The 20235-nt window shown below is 39.4% G+C and overlaps 1 protein-coding gene across 4 annotated transcripts; it reads right to left on the bottom strand.

Moving 5' to 3' along the window:
- Positions 1-405: 405 nt before the first annotated feature.
- Positions 406-7029, bottom strand: LOC117621493 (lipid phosphate phosphatase 2-like). Of its 4 annotated transcripts, XM_034352006.1 has the most exons (9): positions 6842-7028; positions 5066-5158; positions 2523-2744; positions 2326-2413; positions 2100-2209; positions 1896-1986; positions 1512-1700; positions 1371-1430; positions 406-828 (listed from the first exon to the last, which is right to left on the bottom strand). In XM_034352006.1, exons 1-9 carry the CDS (start codon positions 6899-6901, stop codon positions 620-622), a joined length of 1122 nt encoding a protein of 373 aa, XP_034207897.1. In that variant the 5' UTR covers positions 6902-7028; the 3' UTR covers positions 406-619. The 4 variants fall into 4 exon arrangements, with proteins under 4 accessions (XP_034207897.1, XP_034207899.1, XP_034207900.1 ...); XM_034352008.1 differs by lacking the exon at positions 1371-1430 and having other exon boundaries at positions 6842-7029; XM_034352009.1 differs by lacking the exon at positions 5066-5158 and having other exon boundaries at positions 6842-7027.
- Positions 7030-20235: the final 13206 nt, after the last annotated feature.

Here is a 20235-nt window from a genome sequence, read left to right as displayed (position 1 = left end):
CGAAGGTCTACACTTTCTCTCTTGCTGATAATCCGATACTCCACCTGAGTTTATTCTCCCAAAAAAGAGCATCAACAATCATGTTATTCAAACGTTCATGTCAACTCAAAAGACCCTTGTCAACTCAAAAGATAAGGGTCTGCTTCAACACAAGAGGGATAAAACTGGAATTTTGGAGGAAATTTTTGGTAGAGAAGTGGTTTCAACAAATTAGGGTTGTGAATTAAACTCCCCAAAAGAAAACTAAGGTAACATTTTTGTTTAGTTATTGCTCCGTCAAAAAATAAGGTAACAAATTAGGGCTTGTGTTGCTTTCTCTTATTTGGACTTGTTTCCATTTGTCTGTATCATTAGGATGAAAATTTAATCCATTCAATATGCATGTGGGCAGCTGGGCAGAAACTATAAAAATAAATAAAATACTAGCAGAAAATTTATATACCAACAATCATATTAAGTATGAATATAAACAGAGTCCTTCAAAAATTCCTCATGCCAAGCTTGGAAGAGAAGGTACAGTTCCTATCAATTTAGGTCGTGGCATTGCTCTACAAAATGTACACTGCCAGGAGTCAATCCCCGAGAGCTCCAAACTTTAAAGTAACCTTCATGTGCAAAACTATCTCCTCCCAGATTCCAGTTCTTCCAATGCTGAACCAGAATTATGTGCTAATGATAACCCCATGCATCCATGGATGCTAGTTTCGTCTTCTTGATTTTCAACCCAAGCCTCTGTGACCTGCACATTGGACCCATTTACTATAGTGGCTGCTTGTGTCACCGAACGTGACTCCTCCAACACCTGGAAGTAAGCATAAGGGCCCCAACCTACAGATGGATGTACAGAAAATCAGATTGCTACAAAATTATTAACACAATTTAGAACAAGGCCTATGTTCATTTGGGTATGAGAAATGACACTGTCTGATACCTAATTGTTATCTATTTCCATGGTACAAATGGCAATTCTCTTAAAATGCCGAGCCAAATTACCAAATTAACAAATGGCAATTCTCTTAAAATGCTGAACATATTTTCTAAGTTGCCAGTTGTATTTGTGACACCTACACACACACTCATCAAAACAAATGCAATCGACAGACATCAATGACTAAAACTTCTGGTCAGTTCTAGAGAAGACTGAAGTGACCACTAAAGGAGCATCATCATTGATAAGCAAAGAAAAAAATGTAACACGTCTACGCCATTGGAATTGAGTTATCAATTCTGTCAAGAAAGAAGAAACATAAAAAATATCATTCTAAGAAAATGTTACTAACAAAATGTCACAACACCATAAAAGCAACATCTCCAGAAACTATTTCCCCAAAACAAAAACACCCATATAAAATTTTCTTAGTAAAATGTACCTTGAGCATGATATGGGGGTGGAAAGAACTGCAGATAGCAAAATGTAGCAACTATAAATCCTGAAAAAAAATGTTTCCATGATAGTTATTGACCACGTAAGGATCAGTGAGTAGTTAGTTATTATTCATTATGACACAAACCTAGGAGACCTCCAGCAAACACGTCCTGCCAGTGGTGCCAGTAGTCATCTACACGAGAAACGCCGACTAGTGATGCAAAAAGTAGAGGAAGAAAAACAATGCATAGCTTTGCGACATGGCCTTTGCGGTCAAATACTTTTATTTTTCCCGACAAATACAGTGAGAGAAATCCTAGACCAGAAAAGGACCCTGCACATTGTACCCAAATTTCCTCAAAGTGAACAAGTCTACAAAAGATTCAGGTAAATATGGTGCTGGTATCACATGATCAACCAAGTGGTATTATGCATTCCCTCATAATGCCAAATTTATCACCAATATAAAAAAAAATTTCTTGTTGGCATGTAAACTATAGAAAATACCAGACAGTACACTGCTGCTTACACGAAGTATGGCCACTTGGAAAACTCTTGTGCCCCTCCTTTATGACACTCTTCTTACCATGGCATACAACATTTCCCAATTGATCGTACACCTGAGAAGAAATTAGTTATTAACTTCCATTGCCAATAGCATCATAGATTAATCTGCTAAAAGAAGACTGCCCTCCAATAACAATAAAGTAACTGGGAACCTAGAATGCCATACATCCTTTCCATCTGGAAAACAGCGCCAAAAGAAGTCTGGCCGGGGTCGACCAACTGCATCTTTTATAGCATCTGTAATAACCCCAGTTATCAGAACAGAGAATAAGAGACCTGCAGTAACAACTTCTAAACATCAGTTCCTGTCTTTTTATTGTATCTTCTTCAGCAAATGGGGTATCCGATGACAATCTTACTTAAAATAAAGCAATAGTCAGAAAATTGATCACCTAGTATGGCATGGTGAAGGTCATAGACATCTCTCCTACGAAAATAGACAATGAAAAAAATTGCTATGGGCAGTGCAACTGCATACATCTAACCCTCCAAGATGGGGTCAGGGAGAGGCATCACATCAGTTCAGTATTCAAATACTATATCTGTAAATATGGGATCATAAGATAATAGCAGAACGCTGAGAACTTACAGGAATGGCCCAAACAGGCACTGTGTTAATTTTCAAGGGATATTTAAGATCAGTCATCATATCTTTTCCAACAAAGCGATAAAAGGGATGAATCACATTCAGGATGACAACTATCAACCCAAGAAGCATTAGTATCACCCAATCATGCATGTGGGTCCTTGCAACTGTCATCCCATGGGACCTTACAGTATGCGAACCAAGCTGAACTTCCTGCATTTTATTCTGTGTAGGAAAAAAAAAAAAAAAGGCAACCACAGCCACAGAAAAGAGAGAAGATTTTAAAGAAAATACTTTTATCACATTTTATAAATAACACAACCAAACAATGATACTACATGTTAACATAATGGAAAAGTTTTCAAAAGAAAACAACGTTCCAGAAAATATGTAATAAGCTACGAACACGATAAAAGGCAAGTAGAAGAAAACAAATATAGCTCACATGATAAACACAAAGAGAATGATCCTAATACAAAACAGGAAACAGATCCACAAGGTGAGCTCTAAATGCAATAAAGATGGCACATTATTAGGAATAACAGCCATCCAACATTGAAATGACCACGAAATTATGAACCATTAGAGCAAATGAGCTGTGGATTGCACAAGTTGGTAAACCCTGCCAGAAGATGAAATCGAAACAAGAACCGCCATAAATAATCTGTACAAAAGCAACAACTATCTGAAACAGTGTAGGGTGTGTCAGAATCCCAAGACGGATACAATCAACACTGCATGAAGAAGCCAAGTTGAATAATAATAAGGACTGCCATTGGTGCTCTTACATTGAGTAAGATGCAGAAATTATAATACAAATAATCAATACCATACATGTGAAGGAGACATTCCCCTTAATGTTAGATACAAGTTAATGTTTGATTATTGTTTGGTTCAACTTTTCATGTGTCACAGAAAAGGTACTAGCCTACAATATCAAGGATACTTCTTCATCAAAAAAATTTCCATGTTGGCCACCTTAGCACCCTGCGCTTGTGTCCAACCACTGGCCACTCATTTGGATGTTTACAAGGATTTCAACTTCATTTACCTCAACAGAGTGTAGAATTATCAAAATTATGCATTTTTCTCAAGAAATAACACGTGGCTATATTTTCATAATAACTTAGTATATATAGGTTCTTTTCCAAGAAAATATATGCTCAAATAGAAAGATGATCACTTAATTTTCTTCCTCAGTTAAGATTTTTTTTGGGGGGAGGGGGAAAGGGTGGTTAACAACCATGCTATGCACAAGCCATATAGATTTTCACAAATTCAAAACATGCACAATATATTGGCCAGTATTTGTGTCTGAATTTTTAGATGTTTGAGACACACCACATCTATGTCAAACATGATTTCTTTTCATTTGTCTGCATAAACGATGAGGTCCAAGCATAACTGCACAACTCATTCAGTGTGGTACAACATCATCATTCATGTGAGACCCGATTTCTTATCAACCTTGTACAGAAAATCGTGAATTCCAATCTTAGTGCTTGAGAAGATGACAGGACTGACTCACATGTTGAATGGTCACAAGGTAAAATCCTGTTACTTATATAACTCAATAACTTTCAAACAATTAAAACGTTTATGCAACAAAAATGAGTGGCAAATTAACTTGATGCCAGCCGAAGATAATAAAAACAAAGGGCTTTTCTCATTCCTACAAGTATTATCATGTATTTATTTATGAGAACCAGATAGATGTTGCTTCGTCTTAAATCTTAAAGAACGGATAAGTGAAAGGAGGGAATAGATCTATTCTTACATTCTATTTTTCAGATAAATTCCAGCCAGTCAACAAGGGAAGAAATCCATCATACATCACATTATTTATCAATTTACATTCCAGCCAAAGAAGCTACATCACACGAGAATCATAATTGTATCTTTCAGCTAAATTATGTTTTGTCCATGTACTTTGGGCACAATTCCACTAATTCCTGTAGTTCTAAGTTAAAATTATATGCACTTGTTGCCTGGTAAGGTTTGCAATTGGTCCAAAATTACATTTCTGTCAAATTGGTTGGCCGAAATAGCACATGCCTCTTAGGTGATGACTTTTAGCTCTCTTCTATTACATATGATTTTGAGAAAGAGAAGAGGATTTCATTTACAAATTAGGGATTCTGAAAAGGAAATTTAGGGATTGAGGATATTATTTATAAAAAAAAAATTTAATGGGTGAAAGCTGAAACCTAATTTTTAATTACACTTTTCCCTTCCACGTGACTAACCCATGCCATTTTGTCAACCAAGTTGGTAGAAATGTTATCTTGGACCCGATTGCAAACATTAGTAAACTAGGATGGCAAATAAATGTTTAAACTGAAACCACAGAATGAGATTGGGCTTGTACTACAGTGACCAAAAATATAGTTTAGCCCATGTTTTAATGAAAAAAACTGTGATTTAACTTTGTCTTGAACCCTTCCGCCCACCAAACAGAAAAAAGGGTGCTGTGGGGTTTAAATTTTATCAACTCAAGATATAGCTATGCTCACTGCACCAATAATTTAGCAAAAGAAAATAAATACCTCATCCTCCCTGTGTCCTATCAATGGAAGGTCAATGGGTGTAAATGAATCACTATTAACAGCAGAAATCTCCGGCTTCTTGCTTGACACATCCTAGATAACCCCAAAAAAAGAAAATCAACCTTCAGGGGGATAAATATCAGGGCACCAGATTCATTAGACTTAATCCTGAACTCAAACTTTGAGTGTAACGGATATGAACTTTGTTGATTCTGGGCTTGAAATATTTATGGAATCAGCGGACCAATCTACTCTAACTACATAATAAGTACTAACAATTTAACATCCACCTCCCTACAAGATCCCTGTATCACCGAGAAAAACACTAAGAAACCTAAACTTCGAATTCAAGTATGAGGAGAAGCAAAAACCATTGATTTTGATATCTATTTTAAATTGTTCTTAAGAATATGAAGTTTGCAAGAAAACTGGAAATCGCTTCTCATGATGTGAATGTTTGAATCATCTGTCATGTGTGGGGTTTGTTTGTGTGTGACAATACATATAGTAATAGTATGGTAAATTGGCATTTCATGCTTACTATCTTTAGTTCAATCCAATCGCCTAACAAACTACTGGCATATGCACTGTAGAAAAAGCACCACTCATTTTCTGTTACCCAAAAAAATAAAATGGGAAGAGTTCGCTACACAGAGAGACAAATCTATGGCACACAATTCAGTATCTTTAGATGCACAGCTACTAAAAATTATGTATGACTAAAATCCGCATACTAAGTAATCCATTATGTCATCACAAGGTATGTCAATCCAGAATAACAGTGGCACATAGCCCAAAGAAACTACAGTTGGAAGCATAGTATCTAGGACTGTCCAGGAAAAGCGGAGGAAGAAAGAACAAATTATTGATTAATTACAAGTTCCTTTGAACAATATAAGGAGACAGAAGATACAGCAGAAAAAATCTTCTCAAACATAAAGAAAGAAGGAACGAGCACAATGATGAGGCTGTAATTAATAACAACGTTTAAGAAGCAGCTTCTAAGGCTTTGAAAATCCGTTCTACCATTCCCTTACATAAACCTAATGTACAACAATAAGCTACAGCAGTCAAAAACTTTATCAATGAAGCGCAACCCAAATATTTTGTTACTCTAAAGAGAACATTAGAAGTGGAGGTGAGGGGATGTACTAGTAAGACTAGTCCAACTTATAGATCATTTTCGTTTTATTTTTTTCTATCTCTCTTTTTGGGTTTTTGGTGGTAAGGCTGATGGATTGAAGCATTCTAGCAGTCAACTGAAAATTTCCATTTGAAGTCTAAAGTTATTGAACAGTTCAAGATTCTAAAGTTCCAAGTTGATTAGCAGTACAACAGACTCTCATCCCTTGGAACATTCATTCCAAAAGCAACCAACCTTCACTTATCTAGCAACTTTTACCTTCAAACAAATTATCCAAAAATTAAACATCACCCCAGTCATCTATATCACTTTAGAACATCTACTAAAAGTTTATAATATAAAGATGCCACAAACCCATCACAGTATATATAGGTTGCAAAACTAAAGGGACAAAGAAGCCTGGTATGCAAAAGGAAAATCTATCTGTCTAAAAGAAAGTGAGCTTTTGTTCATAGAATAACCACACAGTTCAATCAGTAACGCACTAACTTGAGCAAAGACACAAATCATCAAAAACGTCACTGAATTACATCAAAAACAGACAAACCCACATGGTATTTTACCCATATACTTCCGTAATATGCATCCCATTAAGCCACGAACTTTAGTATAAAAGCATAAAACCCACTAACCTGAAAGAGGCCACTGAAGTTTTTAAGACGAGAAAGCGATCCCAAATCCCACAAAGGCATTGTACGAGCCAAACCAAACACTCCGATACAATAGAAACGATTACTGTTAAGAGAACCGACTCTTGGAATAAAATGTGACCAGGAAAGTGGCAGTGGCCGTCTGAGGTTGGGAAGGGAAGGGAAGCTTCCTATTTGTTTGATATTTTAGACGAGGGTAATTTGGAGCAAAAATTATCGATCAACTCAACTATTTGCCACATGTTTAGTTATTTTCTTTACTTTTGTTAATTTTGTGTCATCAACTCCTTTTTCAGTTGTTATAATCCTTTAAAATTAAAACCAAAGATCAAATAAAAAGGGCGAACGGGTCTAAGCTAATGAAAAAGAATCTTGCTTGCAGGTTAGTGATTTCGTGTTCAAATCTTCATGGCACCGTGGTAATGTGTTTGTGTGTGTGAGAAGGATTTCGAGTCTTTACATTTAGTGATTGTGCATTTACCCCAATTTTGCAATATCTAAACCTTTCTAATAATCTAACGACTTAAGATATGACACGTCAATTTTTAAATTTTGACACCCATCCATATAATTAGAGTTTTGTCTTATTATCACAAAACGTCTCTAAGGTTTACGAAACTATCAGATTGCATCCTTAATTTTTTATTTTTTATTTTTTTATCATTCGTGGTCCTCAAGGTTAGTATGTGTGATCACAAATGGTCTCTGCCATTAGGTTCCGTCAAAAACTCCATTAGTTTGCTAACGTGACATAAACATATATCACAGAACATCCATGAGGTTCATGCACCTATCATAAATGGTCCCTACGAAAATTTTTAATTTTTAATTTAAATTCATAAAATTTTGATTTTCTTTTTAAACTTTTATCAATTTTAAATTATTTAAAAATATATATTATATTTTAAATACATGTGACACTATATTATTGTAGATGTGGGCTCCATATATATGCCACATCAACAAACTAATGGAGTTTTAAAAAAATAATTTAAAATTTAAAAAATATAAAAATGAAAAAAACTAAAGGTTTAGGGTTCATAAATGGTTCTTAAAAGTAAAATCCTTCTATAAATATTTTTTTAATTTATAAATAATTTTAAAAAGAAAACCAAAATGAAAAAAATTTAAAAAAACATTGTAGGGACCATTTGTAAATGGTGTGTGAACCTCATGGATGTTTTGTAATATATGTATATGCCACGTCAGCAAACTAAGGGAGTTTTTGACGGAACCTAACGGTAGGAACCATTTGTGATCACACATACTAATCTTGAGGACTACGAATGACAGACAAAAAAAACTAAACAAAAAATATTAAAGATGCAATCTGATAGTTTCGTAAACCTTAGGGACGTTTTGTGATAATAAGTTTTTATCAAAAATAGCCAAAATTTACCCCATATTTTCATAATTGTAGTTTTTATAAAAACTTTCAAAAACAGCCAAAATCCACCTAAATGGACTTAAATGCCCTTAAAACTAAAACCCACATAAAACTGCTACTATTTGATTTTAGATTTTTTTTTTTTTTTTGGATGAATTCGGTAAACATTAGGAAAAGGAAATCGCACGAGTGGGTTCGATCTTCTAACTTTCCATTCCACTCCTCCCATCCTCAGCCCCAAATGCAGCCCCCTCCTTCATCTCCATATGGAGCACTGATGACATAAAATACACACTTTTATATTCAAGTCAAAGTAGCCAACAGAACAAAACACGTCAAAGTAACTTATTTGTATCTCACATCAATCTTTCTAAGTCCAATGAATAATAAGGGCTGGTTTGGTTTGGAAATACCTCTCTCACAACAAATTTTTCAATTTTGTTTAAGTCCAATTGAATAACAAGACTTTGCTTGATGTGTCGTACTCCTTCCTGCAAGTGTTAGGGAGTAGTCAAAATATTTACATATTGCTTTCTCATCGCTTAACTCTGCTAGTTTGGCCAAACATGAGGAGGTTCTTGCTGTGCTTTATTGAGGTGTCATTCATGAGGTATTATGAGTTCAGATTTGCACTGTTGATTCACCAAGTCCATCTTAGTTGTCATTTTTAGGTTTATGTGGGTTTTAGTTTTAAGGGTATTTAAATCTTTTTGAATGTGTTTTCGGCTATTTTTGAAAGTTTTTATAAAAACTAATATTTATGAAAGTATGGGGTAAATTTTGACTTTTTTATTTATTTATAAAAACTCATATAATTAACCCCAACTTAACACCGTTAAGTCTAAATAAATTAAAAATAAAAATAAAAACAATAAAGAAAAAAACATAAACCTATCAGCCACCCATGACACACCCCACACCACTCCACTCATGGCAATCTCATTCCCTCCTCACAGCCAACCTCCACTCCTATTCTCTCTCTCTCTCTCTCTCTCTCTCTCTCTCTCTCTCTCTCTCTCTCTCTCTCTCTCTCCAACTCGATGCCTGAGCAACTATGATGTAATCCTTGCTAAATGCCGATGCTGCCATTTTTGTTTATATGATGGCAGTCGGGGTAGGGTATTTAACTATGATGCAAAGATAAACTTACGATAAGAAAAAATCATAGCTACTATAATGCACATTCATGGAAGAGAGGAAGAGATTTGTGGACGGTGGAGGGGAATCAGGGGTGGGATAGGATGGCAGTCACGAGGTGGGGTAGGTAAATTGGATGTTATGTTTTTAATTTTTTTCTTTACTGTTTTGTTTTAATTTTCTTTAATAATTCTTTTAAACTTAACAGTGTTAAGTTGGAGCTAATTAAATAGATACATGTCTAAAGTTAAAAATTGACGTGTCATATCATGAGTTGTTAGATTATTAGAATTGTTTAGATCTTGCAAAATGTAGGTAAATGCACAGTCGCTAAATGTAGAGACTCGGGATCCGTGTAAGAAATCATCCTCCCCTATAATTTAGACTATTACTTGTATATATATAAATTAAATAAAGTGAAAAACTTTGAACCAAAAAAAAAAAAAGATTTCTCTACCATCACACCTGGTGAGCCCTCCCAACTCAAGGGGAGGAGAGATCGGAATACGGAGAAATTAGTGGGGGAGTGAGGGATAAGATGGGTTTCAAGCTTGGGAAGGATGGGAGATTATAGATTTGTGGTGTTTGTTAGCTTGCTAGGTATGGGTGGCCCAGTAGGGTTTGCGCGCGGCAACTTCAACGAGCTTATAGTGGAAGTAAAAACTAAAAGGATAAGATAGGCGTTTACAGTGGAAGAGGGATGAATGTTTGCAATTGCTTAACTTGAGGAGCTTAAGATGGTGGAGCTCAAGAGGTCACAATATCTTAAGCTCCTCAAGTTAAGCCATTTTATCCCATTGATAATTCAGATATATCATTAAATGCATTCTTTTTTTTTATTTGATTTAATATGGGTATAATTGAAAAATTATACAAACTTTGTTTTCCATTCCTAATCAAAACAAACATGGGAAAGGAAATAAAGTGATATTTCTCGGTTACTTTCCCAGCATTACCAAACGTAGGAAAGGAATCTTCCATTCCCATTCCTTAGGGAATGACATGAGAAATGATTTCCCCTCAAATTCATTCCATGAACCAAACGGGGCCAAAGGTGTTTATCGGGACTTTCAATAAAGTCATAGAGGCAAATGAATGTACAACAATGGATAAATTTTTATTTAAAAAAGTATGTAATTTCATTATTGTAAAATATTCCAAAACTTATAACACAAATTATGATTTTCCAAAACTTATTTATTCATTGCAAAATATTCTTACACACCAAATAAAAAACTCATAAAAGCAATCTTGCACACCAAACTAAAAACACTTCTAAATTGCAAGGACATTGGAATTTAGTTCATGAAAATTTAAAAGGACATTGCAATGATAAAAAGATAACACGCAATATTCTCGACTCCACATCATGTCTAATCAAACTATTTTTTTATTTTTTTATTTTTATTTTATTTGACTGTGCTGTCCAACATCATTTCATTATCCTTTTTTTAAAAAGAAATCCTTTCCATTATTATTTGTGTATTACATTTTTTACAATTATAATAATTTCCAATTTTTTTTTTTAATAACTGAAATCCAGATCCCTTACTGAAAACCAAATCCCTTACCGAAAACCAGATTACAACACTCAAACCAAAATACCCATCACCCAATTCTTTGCTGAAATCACTGTTTGTGCAAATAATCTCGCGAGAGAATATTCGCTTCTAGATCCTTCAACCTTCGATATTCCTTCTCTCTCTTCCTCGATTCCTGTAAAAAAAGACTGGAGTAAATAGATCACACCCGAGGGGTGTTGGCCAAAGGCCCTCCGATGCCTAAGTTAGTTCAAGTGTTTGTAGGAAAACAATAGCTAAGCAAAGGGTACGGAGTTGTATGTATGGTGTGAACCCGGCGACCAGAGCCGTGTGGAGAAAATATGGAGAGTGGAGAGAGAGAGAGCTTCGGGTATTTTTCTCGGGTACTAGGAGTATGTTTTTTTGAAGTACTTTGAATGATGAATGAGGTCGTCTATTTATAGGAGCCTTGGGGCTAGGGTTTCGTAGAGAATATGCTGAGTTTATTCTCTACCCAAGTTCGTAGGGATCGAGTCGGACTTGATAATATCTGAATTAATGATATTATCTCTTTTTAAGAAGATAATATCTGAACTAAATGTATTATCTTCTCTTTATTAGGATAATATCTGAATTAATGATATTATCTCTTTAAATAAAGATAATATCATATTAATTAAGATATTTATCCCAATTAATTAATTACTAGATAAACTGGTTTAATTAATTAATTTAAGAGATAATCTTCTTTTCCACGTGGCGTGCCCTGATTGGAGACAAAAATATATGCTCCCACAAATGCCCCCCAGCTTCTGCATGGCGCTTGTGTGGCATGTAAGAGATGAAATTATTTTTTTTAGGCTCTCCAACTGTGTCTGCACTTTATTATGTGAGTTGGACTCCTTCACATATCAGATTCTCAATTGGTGTAGGCTTCTGACTATAGTTGGAGTTGGATTCCCAGTAGGAATGAGCTTGCGATTCCTTCTTGACCCGGGTTGTCCAACTTGTATAAATACAGGGTTTCTCTTCACTCTTTCTCACGTCGCAAACTTAACTTCTCTACTTCCTGGCTTGAGAAAGATTTTGAAGAATTTGTACTGCTTGTTGAAGAGAGGAGTTGCCGTGCACCCAAAGTAAGTCGAGCTCGTAAAAATATATATGTACGAATATTTTTTGTTGTTGTCAATTTTTGGCAGCAAGAAGGTGGTCCAGCATGGGTTGCAAGTTCGTGGATCTGGTGACAAAGCTGGAAAATTCATGCTGGAATCAAGTGGAGCATGAGGCGCACGCTGGTCTTGGAGCTACCTGGCCTGGGCTGGAGCAGATGCGGGTTGGGCCTAAAGGAGAGCATGGAAGAGCCAAGCCCAAGGCAGAAGGAGGCACTGGGCTTCGAAGCTGAGGCAGAAAGGCGATGGGCCCTGCGCGTCAAGGGCTTGCGCTAGGCAAGCAGGCTGCTCGTGCTGGGCTGTCAAGCTTGGACCTGGGCCTGATACGCGCTGGCGAGATGGGCTCGAGCTCGGGGATGCGCTGGGCTTCTCGTGCTTGGCTGCTCGCGCTGGGCCTCTTTTTTTTTTGTTCTGATGCTACCTTTCTCTTTTTTTTTTCTTTTTTTTTTTTGGGATTCTAACTTGTAGAATTTTCTTTTTGCAACTATCCGTTGACCAACCATGTCTTCCAGAGACGGTGGCAAGGCTCCAAGCTCTCAAGTGCCTTTGTATTTGTGGGGAGGCTCCGTAGCGCCCAGCAAGAAGTTCGTGGCCAACCTGCACCCCGTCACGACCGACGCTCAGTTCTAGAAATGGCGGACTGCTTTCGCTTCTGCCATTCCAGATGACGTGCAGGTCAAGCTATTGAAGTCTCGGACTAATAACGATCCTTTGGAGGATGCGAATGATCCTAGTGCTAGGATCATTACCTTCCGTCCTTTTTATTTTTCCCTAGGCTTCAAATTCCTGCTGTCGAAGCTCTTCAAGGAGGTGTTCTGCGCCATGGGGTGTGCTCCTAGCTAATGTACTCCCAACGTTTATGTGCTTCGAGAATCTGAGCGTTTCTTTACGATGGAGCTGACAGTGCGAGAGTTCTTTTATTTTTTCGAAGTGAGGCACTTCCAGCGGTATGCCAGGTTCTCGTCTACAGCTCCAGGCTGTTCGACGATCTTAGTCAAGGAGATCACGCTTGGCATGACGACGTGTTGGAAGTCAGCGGATGGTGGAAGGGCGACGTTGGCGATGGCCCCCTTGTTCCTATCACTTATTACTATTGTGTGTCTTTTTGAGATTTTTGATCTGTTCCCTTTTTATTTGTGTTTCTTGAAGTGTGGCTGACTAACTTCTATCTTCTACTTGTAATGAGTGACATCAGCAAGCAATTGGAGCTTGGGCCTGACATGGATAAGGTCCGCCGTGCTTTGAACATCCTTCTGAAGTATCGTGAGTGGCGCTGGCTGTTGAGCGAGTATCGAGAGGAAGACGGTGGTCTGCCCCCTGCCGAGGATGTCGAGATATGGAAGCAGAACGATCCGGACCCAGATGATCTATCTGCTGAACAAGAGAAGTGCTCTGATGAACCCCTACCAAAAAGGAAGGCTGATGTCAATTCTTCGAGAACTCAAGCTACTTCTTTACGGGCGAGGAATGTGTCTCCATTGAGGAAGAAGCCAAGGCTCCCTTCTACTAAGAAAACCCAAGTAGGAGCTATTCACGCGTCATCTACCAGAGTCAAACATCTTGTTGGTGCAGATAGCAAGAAGATTGGTGGTATGCGCAACATTAGGATGTTCCCCTTAAGCCTTTTGTTGATGAGTTTGGAGATCGTGATCTGCTCTGTGAAGTAGTTCGTGCACGCTCTAGCTCACCTATTGAGAAGCCAAGAGATGCTGATTTTCCTCTCCGAAGTTCGGGTCATTTGCACCAGTCAAAGAGTGGAGGTCGATGTGGGAGGTCTGCTTATCCATCCAACCATCATGATCCAATTATTGAGTCATAAGCAGTCAAGCGTGGAGTTGATTCATCGTCGTCAATTCCTTTGGAAGTAAGGTTGGCAGAGGCTAGGAAAGCAAGAGAGTTATCTGCCCGGGAAAAAAGTTCTTCTGCAACATCAGCGTCTGATCTAAAGGTGGACAAGCCTAGCCCTACAGGGGATCCTGGCGTGTCTGCTCTGCTCAAGATGCACTTTCTATCAAGTCTATCCGCTTGCGCTGAGCTAGTTGATCAAATCCGTCAGGCTGGTGATCTTGGTACTTTTTCAAGTCTTTCCTTGGAAAAACAAAGGGAAGCAACATTTCATTTGCTTCAAAAAGGAGTGGTTTTTGCTGTGAAGACCATTCGGAACTCGTCTTTTGTTGCCCCCTCCTCTGCTCAGCTCAGTGAGTTGGAGAAGAAGAATGCTGAGCTGGCTACCAAGCTTTCTGCCGAGCAGACTCTTTACGAGAAGAAGACGTCTGATTTGCGGGCGATGATATCTGAGCTGAAGAGTTCCCTTGCTGAGAAGGATTTCGAGCTCAGCTCTTCTACTGTTGACTTGGCAAGTCAAAAAGTTGCTTACTTCCGCCTTGAGCGCAAGAATACCGACATCTCTCATAGTTATGACAAGCTTTTGGCTAGATTTCACGCCTATCATAAGTCTACTGAAGAATCCAAGTCCGAAACTGCCATGGATGCGTACAAGTTGGGCTACTTGGACTGCACAATTGGATATGATCCCTTCTATGCCATTGGAGATGAAGACATCGAGATGCTTTATCCTGACTTGCCCCCTGTGCAAAGTGAGGAGGCTAATACTGTGAACACCGAAGGAGCTGAAGAGCAGGTGGCTGAAGAGGCAGTAGCTGAAGAGGATGGAGCAGAGGATGATGCAGCTGATGAGGTGATGGCAGACGTCATAGATCAGGCATGTGGAGCTGCTGAGAGCGTGGTTGATCAGGTGGACGCTGAAGATCAGGGGTCTCCTGCTGGCGTTTCGGAGTAGACGAAGACTTCTTTATTTCATTTTAGCTTTTGTAGTATGCTCTTTGTTTAGAATAATTGGTTTTGTTTGACCATCTTCTTTTTGTTGAACTTGGCCAGTTGGTCACTTTATTATGGAAATTTAAGTTATTTTTTCAACTTCAATTTGCATGTTGTCTTATGAACTGCTTGAGTCGCTGGCTAGTGTCTTGGTTGTGCATTTCCCTTAGGATTTGGGCAAAAGCCAGGGTCCCCCTTAAGGGACTCCGGGCGTATTCTGCATTTTTCTAGAGAACGCTTAAGACACTTCTGGTCGTTGCCCTGCGTCTCCCTTAGGACGCTGATTATGGACAACTGTATAACTATCATGCCCCCTTAGGAAACGGATAGGAACCTGGATACCTCCCTCGACTTGGTCCTGATTCTTTGATTGCTATTGGAAAGTAGCCATTCATTTTCCTTTCTGGTCTGCTCGACCCTCAAGAACGGGATCTTCTTTCTCATCTGCTTGTTCTACTCCCTTTAGATCGGCTTGATTCATAGGGAGGAACTGTGTTTGCTTGCCTTTCTTCAGCTCTTGAGCTGAGCATTTCCTCGCCATTGTCTGATCACTGTTAATCTGGCCGATACCGCCCCCATGGACTAGGTAGCGGATCTTTTGATGTGTGGCGAAGGTGATGGCTTTGATCTTACCGATCCATGGTCTGCCTAGAATGCCACTGTAGGGTGAGACTTCATCAATAACCATGAACGTTTGCCAGCTGATTACTGGTGGGGCGTAAACGTCAAGCTCTATCGTGCCCACAGTAACCGTTGTTGCGCCATTGATGCCAATTAGCGACTTGGCTGATTTATTGATCTTTGTCTCTAAGCCCATCTGTTGGATGACTGCCAATTGTAGGATGTTGGCTGTACTGCCCTCATCTGCATATATTCGGTCGACCATGGCCTGAGCGATTTGAATGCTGATGACAAGGGCGTCGTTGTGCGGTAGATCAAGTCCGATTAAGTCTTTCCTTTGGAAGCCGATTACGAGATCGTCATCTGCCAATGAGAGGCTAGTTGAGACTTGGGAGATCATAGTAGCCTGTTTGATCTTCCTATTCTTTTCTTTGTTGGTTAGTGTTAATCCTTATGACCTTCTGGGGTGACTCTTTAGCGGTATCGCGGTCTTCTATCTGCTGGATGGCCTGCTTCGTGATAAACTTCGTGCAGTGACCTTCTCTCACGAGTTCTTCGAGATGCGCTTTCCAAGCAAAGCAATTATTCATATTGTGCCCATGTGTCGCATGGAAGGCATAATACTTTCTGGTATCCCTCTTGCCCGGATCTCCTTTTAAGGGTGGCTGTCTTTTTACCCAAGGTTTGTCCTTCACTTGGCCTAAAATTTGATGTATGGGGATGGGGAACTTGGTGTAGTTCTCTTTTGTCGTGGCATCTCTTTGTGGGTGTGACCTGAACTTGTCTTTGTCCCTGCTGCCAAGCCTGTAACCTCTTTTTTCTGCCCGCTTGGTCGGTCGATCTTCTTGCTCAGTGGACTTTTTTGCGGCAATTCGATCGTCATCCCAGAGTGCGTAGCGTTCTGCGATTACGAAGACCTCTGCCAGAGTCTAGCTGGGGGTGATAGTCAGCTCGCGGTATAAGTCATGTTCTACTGGAAGATATTTCTTGAATGCAGAGGATGTGATTTGGTCATCGCACCCTACGATGTTAGCCTTTTCTGCTTTGAACCTCTTGATGTAATCTCGAAGGGATTCCTCGGGCTTCTTGCGCAGGTTGAACAGATGGTCAGGGTTCTTCTTGGTCGTCCGATAAGAAGTGTACTCTTTAGTGAAGACGTAAATAAGATCCTTGAAGCTGTTGATCGACCCGGATGGCAGGGTATAGAACCAATCCTGAGCTGCTCCTCGCAAAGTCATTGCAAACACCTTGCACATTAGCGCGTCTTCGCTTTGTAGAGGATCATAAGGCTCTTGAAATGCTTCATATGGCTTTCAGGGTTGGAATCGCCTTTGAAGCATGTGGAAGAGGGCGTTAAGAATCGTTTTGGGGGAGCAGCCTGCTCGGTTTTGGTGGTGAAAGGTGAGGAGTTTGCTCGGTCTACCTCAATGCGTAGTACATCTTCGATTTTCGCCAATCTTTAAGTCTCGAAGTCGGTTATTCACAAGCTTCTCAACGTCTTCTGCACGCATGGCTAGTCGGTCACGTTGATGACCTTCGCAATTTAGACGGTGCTGGTTGACTTCCTCATTGGTTTGTGAGGGTCGACCTTTTCTGTTGCGCTGCCTAGGTGGCGTGTTGGTGGACTGCGCTTGCAAGGGATTTCCGGTAGTTTGACGACGAGAATTAATTCTTCGAGAGCGAGTAGCAGATCTCCTTTCTTCACGGTCCTCATTGTGATGATTGTCGAGTTGACCTCCTTAGGAGCCTAGCATTTCATGAACATTTCTCTGTGAGCGGGCAGCAGAGCGCCTTTCTTCTCGATCCTCGTCTCGATGGCTGTCAAGTTGACCTCCCTGGGAGCCTAGCCTTTCATGAACGTCTTCTTGCGGGCCCAGGCGAGCTTGAATGTCAGGTCTTGGGCCCAGCCTATCGCGCACATTAGTCCTTAAATTCAATCTGGATGGGAAACTTCGTCTGCTCTGAGTGTGGCTTGCGGATGCTTGCGACATGTCGGCGAGCTGATCACATTGTTGTACATTTCTTTGTCTGCTTACTCCTGCTCGACCTACTTGGTTCCTCCCAAACTGCCTATCGGCTCGTTCGTTCATCCTTCTCTCTTCGCCCTGTTGTCCAAGACCAAGGTTTTGAGCCAAGTTTATTTGGTTGAGGAGTTGCCTCATCAAATTGTTTTGGTCGTCTATTCTCTGAGTTAGCTGGTCAACTCTCAAATTAAGGTCTACTTGACTTCGTGGATCGGGAGGAAAGAAATGTGTTGAGCCCAATTACACACGGGCTAGGGTTTCATTGGATGTGTAAGTGGGAGCATGCGTCGAGCGTGGAGGCAATGGAGGGAATGGTTGAAGTTGCTCCAAGATTGGGCCAAAGTCGGCGGTGGTAGTGAGCCCAATTGGGTTTGAGGTTCCACCATGATCAACGGTGGTGCTATGAAGGTGGCTAGGTCCGGCCATGGGGCCTTGAGATGGTACGACGGCGGTGGAGGCCGGTGCGGTGGTCCTTGCTGAGAGTCCAGCAGGTGCACGATGGTTCCAATCACACGGGGTGGCTGCTGAGGGTTCATGGCGGCGAGAGGTGGTGGAGCCGCCATGTCGATCGTGAGATCGTGGGATGAGCAGCTTTGGACCGTCACAGATTGAGCCATCGCCGAGGTTTTGCTCCTCGTGCACTTGCTTCCAACCATGGTTGTTTGGAAGGCTTCGATGGATTGAAAAATAGGAGGAACGGATTCCTTGAGCACGCGTTGAGTATAACTCGTGCTCTCAATGAAAGCACCAAATGTTTGTGCAAATAATCTCGCGAGATAATATTCACTTCTAGATCCTTCAATCTTCGATCTTCCTTCTCCCTCTTCCTCAATTCCTATAAAAAGGACTGGAGTAAATAGACCACACCCGGGGGGTGTTGGCCAAAGGCCCTCCGATGCCTAAGTTAGTTCGAGTGTTTGTAGGAAAACAATAGCTAAGCAAAGGATACGGAGTTGTATGTATGGTGTGAACTGGGGGGCCGGAGCCGTGTGGAGAAAATATGGAGAGTGGAGGGAGAGAGAGAGCTTCGGGTATTTTTCTTGGGTACTAAGAGTAGGTTTTTCTGAAGTACCTTGAATGATGAATGAGGTCGTCTATTTATAGGAGCCTCGGGGCTAGGGTTTTGTAGGGAATATGCTGAGTTTATTCTCTACCCAAGTTCGTAGGGATCGAGTCAGACTTGATAATATCTGAATTAATGATTATCTCTTTAAATAAAGATAATATCATATTAATTAAGATATATATCCCAATTAATTAATTAGCCAGAAAAACTGGTTTAATTAATTAATTTAAGAGATAATCTTCTCTTCCACGTGGCGTGCCCTGATTGGAGACGAAAATATATGCTCCCACAATCACAATCAAAGCTGAAAAAATCTAAGTCAAGACCCATATTATATATATATATATATATAATCCAAGAAACTTAAGAACAAGAAACCAAAAAAAAAAAATTCCAGACACAGTCCAGCTACATATGTAGGAAACAAACAAATGTTCTTCAAACACTAAACCAAAGACAAAGACAACAGGATCTAGGCCAACATCGTTTGAACACATGAAGGCTCAGACTGATGGCGTTGACATCGTCATTGGTTGGGCTTCAACGTGGCTATCAAAAAGACAATTGGATTTGTGTGAACAATGTCGGCGTCGGTTGGGCTTCACATATAAAAAACTCTGATTTGAAAAGGATTTCAATAGAAGGTTGAGAGATGGAAGCTTTCCAATTGAGTCTCATAAATAAAACCCACACATAAATAAAACCCAAAATCATTCCTGAAATAAAACCCACACGAAAACTTCAAAAAACAAAACCTTTACCTTTCTAAGGGGAGATGCGGTTCATATCTTAAAATAAACCCTACAATGAAATAGTAGCCCATGAAAAGGATAAGGCCAGACAAGAGGGAGAGCGGGAAGAAGGAGAAAAAGATAGAGAAGAGAGGGATGGAAAAAAAAAAAAAAAAAGGAGAGATATGGGAGACGCGTAAAAGAGGAAGAAGGAAAAAATTGCAGAGTGACAGAGGAAGAAGCAGGAAAAAGAAAGAGAGAGAGAGAGAGAGAGAGAGAAGAAAAAGAAGAAGGAAAATAAAAATAAAAAGAGAGGAAGAGATGGAAAGTGATGGAAGGAAGAAGAAGATGGGAAAAAAATGAAGGCGTTGGGAGAGATGAGATATAGGGAGAATAAAAATTACAAAAGAAAGAAAAAGAGGGGTTGGTTTGGGCGCATCATACATGCTCTCACATTTTTTATTATAATATTTTTATTAAATTACCATTGTAAATATTTTATTCTGGGAAAGATTATCCTCTTATATTTTATTACATTATTACTATTCATGTGTCAACTACAACAAAATTTATTATATTTAAATTATTAGACACAAATAATGGTGACTAATTTGGTTAAGAGCGTTGACCACCCATAATTGTCACCAAAATAAATTAGTTACTTAAAAAAAGTGACTATTGCTTCCTTTTTTGTAGTGGTTGCTGTCTCCACAGTGTGAAATTTGGATCTGATCAGGACATTGTTCCTTAACTCTTGATAATATTTACATCTAAACTCTAACAAATTATACAACGGTTCACTGGTTTCAATTCTCATTGCAATGTTTGGTTATACTAATTTCTGGTACATCAGCAGTCACTATTTTACCTAACAATAATCCTC

The sequence above is a fragment of the Prunus dulcis genome, chromosome 3 (assembly GCF_902201215.1).
Source record: "Prunus dulcis chromosome 3, ALMONDv2, whole genome shotgun sequence".
NCBI lineage: Eukaryota > Viridiplantae > Streptophyta > Magnoliopsida > Rosales > Rosaceae > Prunus > Prunus dulcis.
The sequence above is the reverse complement of the archived record's forward strand: the minus strand, read 5'-3'. Positions and strand labels throughout refer to the sequence as shown.